Below are 13,612 nucleotides of genomic sequence, written 5' to 3'. Positions count from 1 at the left end.
CAGACAGGATAGAGTTGACTATGGACGCAATTGGTTTGGCAATGGCTGGGGCACCAAGTCGTAGGAACCTAGATTGTAGTAAGTCGGGTCCACATTGGCTGCTTAGTTTTAGTTTGAGGAGCGCTTGTGTAATCTCTTCAGATATTGGGCTAAATTGAAAATTGTGGGCAGTGTTGGGAGGGGGTGGGACTGTAGGGATACTCCCAGGATGAGATTCATGTTTGGGGATTGTGCTGCGTTTCGCTAATAAGTTAATGGCACACCCCACAAAGTAATCATTGAATGCATTTGCAATGTCAGTGGGGTTTGTCAGAGTAATATCCCCCTTAGTGATATTACTTGGTCGTTGATGGTTAGGAGGCTGGAATATATTGTTGATAACCTTCCAGAAGTTAGCTGGGTTTGATGTATTTTGGTGGAGATTGTCAGAGTAATATTGTGCTTTTGCATGCCTTGTTTGCCTTGTGCACATGTTCCGCATGCATCTGTAGTTATTGAGATCCTTGGTAGTGCCAGTTACTTTGTAGCTTTTCCACAAGGCATCCCTGAACTGGTAGAGTGCTATAAGGTCAGTTGTAACCCATGGAAGGTGGGCCCCCCGTACCCTTATTTTGCGTAGTGGAGCATGGGTATCGCAGAGTTTTAAGAACTCGGATTGGAAATAGTCGAGCGCAGAATCGGGGTCGGGAATTAAATCGAATCTGTGCCATGGGCAGTTGGTAAGGTCATCCAGAAACTGTTGTGGGTTAAAGTTTTTAAATGTTCTAGTGAGGAGAACTTTAGGGCTTGATTGGGGCGGTTTAATTTTCCTTACACAGTACACTATTGCATGGTCACTGAAAATATCAGGAAGGATGCCAGAGGATTGGATTCTGCTGGGGTTTGAGGAGAGAATCCAGTCTAGCAAGGAATGGTTATGCGATTTCAGGTTTATCCGTGTGGGTTGGGAAATGAGTTGTGATAGGTTAAGTGACTTGAGTTGTATCTGGATTTTGTGGTTTTTAGGGTCAAGCCAATTGAAGTTGAAATCCCCAAGAACTAGCAGCTCACTCTTCTCATTCAGAGAGGAAATGGAGCCAAGAAATTGGGTGATGTCAGGGATTGTAGAGGGGCTTTAGGGGGGGCGGTAGATGCCAGCGAGCAAGATGGGCTTAGAAAAGGGGAGGCAGATTTTGCCAACTAGAGTTTCAAAAGAGGGTGGGCTTGGTGGGCAATTTAACAGTGTAAATTGTAAGGTGTCTGCAATATAAAATAACACCCCTCCTCCTCTCTTTGACCTATCTCTCCCAGAAATGGAGTATCCCTGAATGGCAATATGTGCATCAGGGGTTTTAGGGGATAGCCATGTTTCTGTAAGAACGATGGCTTTGGGTGTATGCATAAGGCACCATGCCTTTAGTTCATCCAGTTTGGGCAGCAGGCTCCGGATGTTTATATGGGCGACAGATAGGCCTTTTTGGAATTTAAAGGTGGAATTCTCAGGGGCATGGGACAGAGCTGAAATGGGAGGACCTGGGTTAGGTTCAATATCACCTGCTAAAGAGAGTAATAGTATGAGTAGAAATTTGGTTAGTTGTTTGCAAGTTGTAGATTTGTGGTGTTTGCCATTAGAGTGAGCATATGAGTATATGTACTGTATGTACAGTATGTTAAAAATTAAAATAACACCATTAGGTTATGCCACCATATGATTCCCTTCCTTTTTCCCTTCACGGAATTCCAATGTATTATTCGGATCCTAAATAAAGTTTACAGATGACTTCTTTGAACAGTACCCATTTCAAGTATAAGATATCAATGGGTTAACATGAATACTATGGGCAGCCAGCTCCAAATTGGGACTGAATTTTCCTATCTGTTTAAATTCGTATATACACGTATTAATCCTCGAACTCCTACTTAGGATAATTAAGTATTTTTTGCCCTCTAACCTCTTATGTATAGCCAAATAATTTTTGGACATGATAACTCTTCCATCGGAAGAAATGTCATAAAGATTGTAAAATATGAATGACGTTTCACACATTAACCTACTCTATATTTAATGATGCTGTAAGAAGAATATATCTGTGTTACGATACCCTTGATATTATGCATTTGTTCACCCCACCAGCTATATGTCAGCTGTGACTGCCAGGTCAGTGCTAGTAAAGTACCAATTAAGTATTAATGAGAGGGGGTATATATACAGGGTATGCCCATGCCAATAGCACACTCCTGACGAAGCCGGAACAGTTCTACTGGGCGAAACACGTAGAGTGAATTTTGGACCTACAGGCGATCCGTACCAAGCCATCTCCACAACAGGGGTGACGTCAGACGCTGCAACGGAGCAGAGAGGCAGTTCCCGCAAAGACTCCACGGGTAGTGGAAGACATCAGACTGATGGAAGGCAGTGAGAGATATTGCAGTGCGGTGACCCTGTTAATCACTACTGAGTGATATATGCCCTTATTTTATTGCACAATTGTGAGTGTGCATTATATATTTTATACATAAAGACTTCATTTATCATATTGATCTGTGCTATGTAGTTCTTCTATCTCTCTATATTGGTGACTTATCACCCCTGTGCCATTGGATGGGAGTCCTGATCAGCACAAATCCACTGAAAACCACGAGCAGAAGCCCTTCTTGCAAGTGCTCACATTTCTTCTGTATCCTGTGAGTAGGCTGTGCATAAGAGCCAAGATTACGAATAGTGCCTTATCCCAGACACTTTAAACATCTGCACTTATATTGTTTGTGTTGTTTGTCTTTGTGGACGGACGTTTACAGAGGTACACACTTGGAGTCGTTTATAATGTGAAATTATAATAAGGCTTTATTGTGCCTTTTCCTTTTCATCAGGAAATTCATCCAAACAAGGGGGGGTGAACAAAGCTTCTAATCACTTGGGAGTATTTCTAGTGAAATCCTTGCAATCAGTTCACATCTCCATTAGTTAAGCTTCTCCCAGCCCAAACACATAACATGAAAATAAGCAGATATAAGCAGTCTCTTAATACTGAAAGTCTTATCTGTTTCTTGGAGGGAAAATCTTCACTGTCCCTGCTTCAGCTCCCTTGTCTCCAGGGTTGGTCAGCATACAGGTTTAGAAGTTTTCCCTGTGTCTTGAAAATCAGCTCTGCGGTGCAGAGCTTAAGACCGGTCAGCTCCAGAGATCTGGGTTTCTTTTGGTCAGTCTCTCCTGTGACTCAAGAACCTCTGCTCTGTCTCCACAGGTCAACTCACATGTGAGCAAAGGAGGGGAGACTTCCTGTCTCAAAGGCAGGCTTTTTCTACTACCTGTACTCAGTCAGGTGGTGCTAGTTAATTTGCTACCAGCAGTTAACCACCACACTGCTGGATTAGAGGCACCTTTGTGAACAGGGATAAGTCCCCTGTTACATACCTCCCCTGTTTGTGGGAAGCTCAGGCTTACCACGGCCAAAGCCCATCCTTCCACTCTCATTCGAGATCTTTCTGTGACTTGAATGAGAGGGGATGGAGGAAGAGAACCCTCTGTCCCGCTGGGATTGGAGCCGTTTCTCCAGTTTATTTTTGTCTCCTCCCGAAGGTATTTGAGATCAGCACTCCTCAGTCGCTCGAGGAGAACTTTTTCAAAGAACCGTCTTTTTACCGAGTGCACGGGCATGAGATTTCCCTTGCGTCGGGCGCTCCTCTTTTTGTAGGCAGATTGTATGGCGACAGTTGCAGAGCGTTTGAGAGTAACCCTTTGAGTTTTCCGCTCTTGAAGCTGTCCTTCTGCACTCTTTCCACTCCATGGTGTTGCCAGTTCAGATTCTTTGGGATTGAGTTGCAATTCCACCTCCAGAGAATGTCCCATCTTTTCAGCTTCATCCACTAAGGATTCTTCTGATTTTGATTCTGCACGTATACCTTTCTGTTTTGCCTGGTGCCCAGCTGAAGGTTTTGCTAGTGCTTGCTTAGGTGGTTTAGACTTTGCAACCTTGTTTTTCAGATGAGCGGTGTTCCCAGCTCTCACTGTACCCTTGTCTTCATGGGTTTTTGAGGCTGTGGGATACTGACGCTTAGTCAGGGTCAATACTTGTCCTTGTAGGACTGTAATCTCATCCTCGAGAGATCCCTGTTTTTTGAGTGCGTCTTCAATTTTAATAGGTAGCCAAAACATATTAAATATCTGGGAGTTAACATCACCAAAGATTGTAAGGGCAGTGTGAAGCACTATGAACTTCTTTGCTTGGGCCACAGTTACTTATTTCAGTTTCTGGACCTTCTTGTGCTCCCTTTTGTGCCGCGTCACCTGGGTTTTAAGCTTGGCTTTTAGCGTTGCTTTGGTGATGCTCAGGGTAGCCTTCAGTTTCTGAGCCTTCTCACACTCCCTCTCATACAGAGTCACCTGGTATCGAAGCTCCGCCTCCAATGATGCTCTGAAGACATGCAGCGTGGCCTTTAGCTCCTCATACTGCTCTGTGGGGACGTACTGGGTATTCAGACGTTCCTGCAGCGCTTGTACCTCTTTAGCAGCCTGCAGTTTTTCTTCCTGCAGCGTTTGCTGCTTCTCCTCAGCATACTGGAGGTGTGTATGCAGACGTTGCAGTTGGTTCTGCAGTCGGTGCTCTGCATCAAACATTTCCTCTTTCAAAAGTTTATTTGTTTCTTTAAGATAGAAGAGAGGTATCGGCGCAACTGCGCATGCCTGAGTCAGTGAAGCTCCCAGATGTTTCTTCAATCAACTTTATTGTTCCAATAACACACAAGGGCTACACCGCAATATCCCCCTCTACGCGTTTCACCCTTACGAAGCATATTTGGTGATCCACTGCTCCCGCTCTGTCTCCTGCTGATCATATTCGTCATCATAGAGGGCGGTCTTTTCTCTCCGTGCCGAGTTCAGGCACCCCCACCATTCTTGGGGTGTTTTGTGGGTGTGACTCGGTTTGGGTTCCCCGTAAGAGATGTCTTCCTCTTTATTGGACTGGAAGGGCCACTCTTCCGTGGGGTAGGGTTCATTACAGGAACGCCGCATCTTGTCCTCCATTTTTAGGCTATCAGGTGTCATTTTCTTCCTGACCTCAGGAGGCGCTATTGCAGCTGTTGCCACTGTATTTGCTAGAACCCCCAATTGTGGTTGTTCTACAGGTGGGCATATCCTGCGTGTAGAGGTCGCAGCTCTCACAGGAATCTCCGTAGACTTTTCTTTCTTGGGTAATTTTTTTTTTATTTCCAATATCAGCAGTGCTGTGCATGCATTTTCTTTTATCAGGTATACAAAATGTGCAGTTGCTAGGTAAAAAAAAAAAGTCTATTTGCTGTACACCATTTATTTTCTAGGTGCAATCCCTCCGCTTCAGCAACAGAATTTGGTTTTCTGACTGAGTTCAGTAATTTTCAGTCTCACCTTTGGGTATCTGTTTTCTCCCAAGATATACAGTATATAGGCAGATTTTTACTTGCAGAAAAACCTTCTTTGAAGTGGACTATTTCTTTCATTCCCGGCAGGGTGACTCAACACTCAGCAATTGGCTTTGAAATACCTTTCCTTTATAGGGCAATTTTACACTCAGCAGTTGTTTGCTAAAAAATACCCCTGCTTCAGCACAGTCTTTGTATCAATTTTCACACTTTTCTGCATATACTCCATTCACAGCTGGTAGCCCTATGCGGTGTGGCAACCTTTATTTGCAAAATCTGTACCACTCATGGGTCACCATCTGTATTCACTGCTTCAGCTAAACTTTTAAAAACAACAAACACCTATCCCTTTAAGGGCTGACTCACTTCTTGAACCCTGACTATGGCTGGAAGGCAAAACCCCTATTTCAATGACCATATTACGCTTTGTGATAGGCAAATAAAGTTTTAGCTGTTTCAGCAGTCTCTCTCCTCTTGGGATTGGGGCAAAGAGTCCATCTGTGGTTTTGTAAGTTTCAGTCAGTGCAGTGTAAGTTTCAGTGGTGTGTACACCTTTAACTCTGCCTCTGCTGCATGAGAGGTTTTTTTTTTTTTTCCCCAAGTTGTTTAGACTGTTTGTAGGCAAAAAAAGCATAACAAAAAATTCACATAAAAACTCCGGTTCTTTTTAACTACAAAGACACCTCTTGTCCCACTTCTGACGACCATATGTGGACGGACGTTTACAGAGGTACACACTTGGAGTCGTTTATAATGTGAAATTATAATAAGGCTTTATTGTGCCTTTTCCTTTTCATCAGGAAATTCATCCAAACAAGGGGGGGAACAAAGCTTCTAATCACTTGGGAGTATTTCTAGTGAAATCCTTGCAATCAGTTCACATCTCCATTAGTTAAGCTTCTCCCAGCCCAAACACATAACATGAAAATAAGCAGATATAAGCAGTCTCTTAATACTGAAAGTCTTATCTGTTTCTTGGAGGGAAAATCTTCACTGTCCCTGCTTCAGCTCCCTTGTCTCCAGGGTTGGTCAGCATACAGGTTTAGAAGTTTTCCCTGTGTCTTGAAAATCAGCTCTGCGGTGCAGAGCTTAAGACCGGTCAGCTCCAGAGATCTGGGTTTCTTTTGGTCAGTCTCTCCTGTGACTCAAGAACCTCTGCTCTATCTCCAAAGGTCAACTCACACGTGAGCAAAGGAGGAGCCACTTCCTGTCTCAAAGGCAGGCTTTTTCTACTACTTGTATGTATGTATGTATGTATGTCTTTATTTGTATAGCGCCATAAAATGTACATAGCGCTTCACAGTAGTAATACATGTCATATAAATAACAAATATAAATAACAGATCATGGGAATAAGTGCTTCAGACATACTGTAAAAGTAACATTAAGGAAGGAGTCCCTGCTCCGAGGAGCTTACAATCTAATTGGTAGGTAGGGAGAACGTACAGAGACAGTAGGAGGGAATACTAGTAAGTACGTCTGCAGGGGGCCAAGCTTTGTGTCATGTGTCCATGATTATCCAGTGCTACTCATATGCTTCTTTAAGCAGATGTGTCTTAAGGTGGGTCTTAAAGGTGGATAGCGAGGGGGCTAGTCGGGTATTGAGGGGAAGGGCATTCCAGAGGTGTGGGGCAGAAAGTGAGAAAGGTTTAAGGCGGGAGAGAGCTTTAGATACAAAGGGGGTAGAAAGAAGACATCCTTGAGAAGAACGCAAGAGTCGTGATGGTGCATAGCGAGAAATTAGGGCTGAGATGTAATGAGGGGCAGAAGAATGTAAAGCTTTAAAAGTGAGCAGTAGAATTGAGTGTGAGATACGCGATTTAATCGGAAGCCAGGAGAGGGATTTCAGCAGGGGAGACGCTGAGACAGATTTAGGAAAGAGTAGAGTGATTCTGGCAGCAGTGTTTAGGATAGATTGTAGGGGAGACAGGTGAGAGGTAGGAAGGCCGGACAGCAGGAGGTTGCAGTAATCGAGACGTGAGAGAATGAGGGCCTGAGTCAGAGTTTTAGCAGTTGAGTAACAGAGGAAAGGGCGTATCTTTGTGATATTGCGGAGGAAAAAGCGACAAGTTTTAGAAACGTTTTGAATATGAGAGGAGAATGAGAGAGAGGAATCAAGTGTGACCCCTAGGAGCGTGCTTGGGCTACTGGGTGAATGATCGTATTTCCAATAGCAATGTGGAAGGATGTAGAAGGGCCAGGTTTGGGAGGTAGTATAAGGAGCTCTGTTTTTGCCATGTTAAGTTTCAGTCGGCAGATGGCCATCCAGGATGATATTCCAGAGAGGCATTCAGAAACTGGTCTGTATAGCAGGTGTAAGGTCAGGGGTTGAAAGGTAAATTTGTGTGTCGTCAGCATAGAGGTGATATTTAAACCCAAAAGATGTGATTAGGTCACCTAGAGAGAGTGTGTAGAGAGAAAAGAGAAGGGGTTCCAGGACAGAGCCCTGGGGTACCCCCACAGAGAGATCAATAGAGGAGGAGGAGGTGTTAGCAAAAGAGACACTGAAGGTACGATGGGAGAGGTAAGAGGAGATCCAGGATAAAGCTTTGTTCCGAATACCAAGAGTATGGAGAATGTGAAGGAGAAGAGGGTGGTCCACGGTGTCGAATGCTGCAGAGAGGTCGAGTAATATGAGCAGCGTGTAATGACCTCTGTCTTTGGCAGCGTGGAGGTCGTCAGTTATTTTAGTGAGGGCTGTTTCAGTAGAGTGAGCAGTGCGGAAGCCAGATTGTAGAGGGTCTAGTACAGAATACTTGTACTCAGTCAGGTGGTGCTAGTTAATTTGCTACCAGCAGTTAACCACCACACTGCTGGATTAGAGGCACCTTTGTGAACAGGGATAAGTTCCCTGTTATAGTCTTCTTTTTCCCTTATATGCTCCCCCTGGATTGTTTGAGAAATATCCATACACCTTGGAACCCGTGAAGAAAGGTCCCATCAGAGGGTTTGAGCTGGGATATTAGACCTTTATATTTCACTTTATTTGTCACCACTGGAATTTTTCCTATGTGTTGCATTATTTAGTTTAAAACTCCACTGTTTTTATTCACTTATTTGTGTTAGCGCCTTTTTTACCACCTTCACGTACTCGCCAACTTCATAGCATAACAAACTCCAGAGCTCTGGAATAGGGAAGCATGCTTTAAACTCGTTTCAGTCCTACCTATCAGGTAGATCCCAACATGTGTCCATCTCAGGCTCTAACTCCCTGGATATCACCTGTGGTGTCCCGCAAGGCTCTGTTCTGGGGCCCATACTCTTCTCAGTGTTCATCAATGATCTTCCCACAGCTTGTAAGGAAGCCTCAATACACATGTATGCAGATGACAGAATCCTATATGCACACAGCCATAGCCTCTCTGACCTTCAACACATACTTCAGTGTGACTTTTTGAGACTCGAAAACTGGATTTCCCACAACAAACTGTTTTTAAACACTGACAAGACTGTAACAATGGTATTTGGGGCCAAGACTAAATTTTTTAAAGCTTCCAGTGACCGAGCTCCAGATTAGAACCAACACTAACACCAGCCTAACCCCTGTCACTAGTTTTAAATACCTGGGCATATGGTTTGACTCCCACTTAACATTCGGGATGCACATTGATACCCTGACAACCAAGACCTATGCCAATCTAGGGGTACTTTACAGCAAGAAATCCTCCCTAAGTCTCCTGGTCAGAAAGGTATCGCACAGCAGATGCTAATGCCAATTATTGACTATGGAGACATAATATATGGCTCGGCACCTCAAACCCACCTTAGCAAACTTGACACCCACTACAATTCAATTTGTCGTTTTGTTCTCCAATGAAACTACAACACACATCACTGCGAAATGCTCAAAGAACTAGATTGGTCATCACTCGAGTCTAGGCGCAAAGTTCACCTTTCCTGTCTTTACTTTAAATTTTTTATGGGCAAGCTACCCAGCTATCTGAACAAGCTCCTCACCCCTACCACATGCAGCACTTATCATCTGAGATCAGACTTCAAAAGACTGTTCATGGTCCCAAGGCTCAACAAAGTATCCGGCCGTTCCTCCTCTTACCGTGCACCCCAAAACTGGAACAACCTACCAGAGACTCTCACATCCACCACCAGTTTCAGTTCTTTCAAATCTAAGGCTGTCTCACACTTTAATCTGGTCTGTAACTGTTTCATACGCCCATAATATATATTTTCTTTAACTGTGCATGCAATGTCTTGTATATAATGTATACCCTGTTCACTTATGTAACTGTATTTGTAATCATGTATTATTTGTCTTAACTCTGTGCCCAGGACATACTTGAAAACGAGAGGTAACTCTCAATGTATTACTTCCTGGTAAAATATTTTATAAATAAATAATATATAATGAAAAAAACTAAACTTGATAAAGATTTAATGACATTAAAGACAAAGTTCTTTTTTCTGCTTTGAACTGAAACATTTCTTAGTGATTGTTCGAGTAGCAGCTGCTCCATGAGGCTTATTTATCTGTCTGGGCTTTGCAGCTTTGACTAGGTTTCTTACATTTGCATATCCACAAATCTACATTAATTGCCTTCTGTAATATTTAGTGTGACTGATTATTTTAATACAGTAATCATCATAATATCATAATTATGGCCAGACGCCAAAAGATTTTGAGGAGAGCAAAACTGATTGTGTACTATGTTTTAATGTCTTCATGTGGTAAGTAAGCGCTTTGAGATGAAAATGTTTTTTTTTTTTTTTTTTTTTTTTAAAGTGGATTCCATATGGACAATTTGCAACACAAGTGTTTTATCCGTAAAAGTATATATCAAATGGCGCCATGTCTCTTGAAAAGTGTGTGGTTACATTAAAACCAGCTTTCTGTTGCCTATGTACTGTATGCTGTGATACAAATATATTACCTCTTGTTTGATGGAGGAATCTGCAACACCTTTATAGCCATATTTACTGAACAGTGCTATGCTGTATGGTACCTTATTGCTCATTTAGGGGCAGATTTATCAAGCGCCAGAATGGGTTACCGTACCCGATCTGGCGTTAATTCCCATTCAAGTCAATGGTGATTAATGCCGGATCGGGAGCGCTAAGCCATACCCGGTGCTTGATAATTCAGCCCCTTATTTAATTGGGCCACTGGGTGCCATAATACAATGTGTGTTTAGTAAATGTGGGTCTTGGTGAGCTGTGAATCCACAAAAAAAAATCATTCAGCTAACACTTCACATCTAGTGGCAATGCTCTGTTTTCTGCCCCCAGGTCTGTTGTGCGCTTTGCTGCAAGTCTTTTAGATAAACTAGTGGACAGCCTTGCACCGTCAATAACTAATGTCTTAGTTCAGGGTAAGCAGGTAAGTGCACACTTTTTTTTTTAAACTTCTGTTATTCCAGAATTAGATATTAACAGTGACCCATAGTCTATTGCATTGGTGGGCTGTATATATACTCGGGTAAGTAGAGTAAATAGTTTTGTAATAAACAGACCATAAAATAAATTGTGTGTGTGTGTGTGTAAGTACACCCTCTGAATTCTATGGTTTTACATATCAGGACATAATAACAATCATCTGTTCCTTAGCAGGTCTTAAAATTAGGTAAATGCAACCTCAGATGAACAACAACACATGACATATTACACCGTGTCATGATTTATTTAACAAAAATAAAGACAAAATGGAGAAGCTATGTGTGGAAAACTAAGTACTCCCTTACTGCTTCTATAGGAATTAAGATGCTAAGTAGCAGACAGGTGCTGCTAATAAAATGCCCTTCATTAATTGATTATCAGCAAATGTGACCATCTCTATAAAAGCCGAAGTTTTCGCAATTTGCTGGTCTGGAGCATTCAGGTGTGTGTTAACACAATGCCAAGTAGGAAAGACATCAGCAATGATCTTAGAGAAGCAATTGTTGCTGCCCATCAATCTGGGAAGGGGTATAAGGCCATTTCCAAACAATATAAAGTCCATCATTCTACAGTGAGAAAGATTATTCAAAAGTGGAAAACATTCAAGACAGTTGCCAATCTTCCCAGGAGTGGACATCCCAGCAAATTCACCCCAAGGTCAGATCATGCAATGCTCAGAGAAATTGCAAAAAAAACAAGAGTTACATCTCAGACTCTACAGGCCTCAGTTAGCATGTTAAATGTTAAAGTTCATGACAGTACAATTAGAAAAAGACTGAACAAGTATGGTTTGCTTGGAAGGGTTGCCAGGAGAAAGCCTCTTCTCTCTAAAAAGAACATGGCAGCACGGCTTAGGTTTGCAAAGTTGCATCTGAACAAACCACAAGACTTCTGGAACAATGTCCTTTGGACAGACGAGACTAAAGTGGAGATGTTTGGCCATAATGCATAGCGCCACGTGTGGCGAAAACGAAACACAGCATATCAGCTCAAACACTTCATACCAACTGTCAAGCACGGTGGTGGAGAGGTGATGATTTGGGTTTGTTTTGCAGCCACAGGACCTGGGAACCTTGCAATCATTGAGTCGACTATTAACTCCTCTGTTTACCAAAGCATTCTAGAGTCAAATGTGAGGCCATCTGTCCGACAGCTAAATCTTGGCTGAAATTGGGTCATGCAACAGGACAATGATCCCCAGCACACCAGCAAATCTACAACAGAATGGCTGAAAAAGAAAATAATCAAGGTGTTGCAATGGCTCAGTCAAAGTCCAGACCTCACCCGATTGAAATGCTGTGGCTATACCTTAAGAGAGGTGTGCATAAACAAATACCCACAAACCTCAATGAACTGAAGCAACATTGTAAAGAAGAGTGGGCCAAAATTTCTCAACAACGCTGTGAGAGACTGATAGTCATACAGAAAACGATTACTTCAAGTTATTGCTGCTAAAGGTGGTTCTACAAGCTATTGAATCATACGGTATAATTAGTTTTTCACACATGGCTTCTCCATTTTGGCTTTATTTTTGTTAAATAAATAATGACACAGTGTAATATGTCGTGTTGTTGTTCATCTGAGGTTGTATTTACCTAATTTTAAAACCTGCTAAGGAACAGATGATTGTTATTATGTCCTGATATGTAAAACCATAGAATTCAAAGAGGGTTCTTTTCCACACCACTGTATATATATATATATATATATATATATATATATATATATATATTTATATATATATATATATATATATATATATATATGTGCGCGCGTGTGTGTGTGTGTGTGTATATATATATGTGTGTGTGTGTGTGTGTGTGTGTGTGTGTGTGTGTGTGTGTGTGTGTGTATATATATATACATGTAGAGGTATCAGTACCGTGTTAGCCGAGCTTCAATAATCAAAAAATAAATAGATGATACCGTTCTGTGGCTAACGAAATGCTTTTATTTGTGCGAGCTTTCGAGATACACTGATAGTGTATCAGTGTATCTCGAAAGCTCGCACAAATAAAAGCATTTCGTTAGCCACAGAACGGTATCATCTATTTATTTTTTGATTATTATATATATATATATATATATATCCCTTAAGAGCAGGGGTGCTCAACTCCAGTCCTCAAGACCCCGCAAGATGGGCACCCCTGCTTTATAGGACTCCGGGGCCACATATGCACACTCGACGTATATATTGTTGCCCACCAGTGGTCTATTGTCACATACTTAGTTTACTTATTTTTAATGCCAAACATTTTTTTTTAACTAGCTTCTTTTAAGAACAGAAATCCAATATTCATGTTACAAATATCCATAATTATCCACATCATATGGATTTTGCTACATTTATTGGAGCAATATGAGATTTATTTTGAGCTCCTGTCCTTTTATGTTTGTGTTTTCTTGATAATAATCACAGTAGGATAAGAAAGCCCCAAAACCTCACCACCACCAAACACATTTTTGGATTGAGGGAAAGTCACAAAACCATAAACATCTTTGCAGTTAATTGATTGTAAATAATAATAAACCCTATAGCTCAGCGCAAAAAAGTTATAAATGTGTAAATACAATATATGATTGAATAGCTTAATTTTAAGTGAAGGCTGCCAACAGGGTCCCTGCCTAACAAATTTCTCACAAACTCGTTTACAGACAATAGTATACAAAATGCAGTGACCCGGCGCTCCAGGTGACAACAATACCCCAGTCCAATGGTCAGTCCATGTGGATAAGGAAAGTTCTTTACAATGTTCCAGTTGATGCAGAAGTAATAATACAATTTCTGGCTGTCGTTCCCGAACTCCTCCTAATGTACAAAAGACAAAAGAGAAAAGCCCATTGC

General features: G+C 41.9%; 1 protein-coding gene across 1 annotated transcript in view; it reads left to right on the top strand.

Annotated features, from left to right (window-relative positions):
- PHKB (phosphorylase kinase regulatory subunit beta) overlaps nt 1-13,612 on the top strand; it is a 420,515-nt gene that overhangs the window by 325,755 nt on the left and 81,148 nt on the right. The window contains exon 27 of the mRNA XM_075577209.1: nt 10,621-10,711. Coding sequence (XP_075433324.1) covers nt 10,621-10,711 — 91 coding nt within the window. The remainder of the gene's footprint in view (nt 1-10,620; nt 10,712-13,612) is intronic.

This window comes from Ascaphus truei, chromosome 19, assembly GCF_040206685.1.
Source record: "Ascaphus truei isolate aAscTru1 chromosome 19, aAscTru1.hap1, whole genome shotgun sequence".
Classification (NCBI taxonomy): domain Eukaryota; kingdom Metazoa; phylum Chordata; class Amphibia; order Anura; family Ascaphidae; genus Ascaphus; species Ascaphus truei.
The sequence above is the reverse complement of the archived record's forward strand: the minus strand, read 5'-3'. Positions and strand labels throughout refer to the sequence as shown.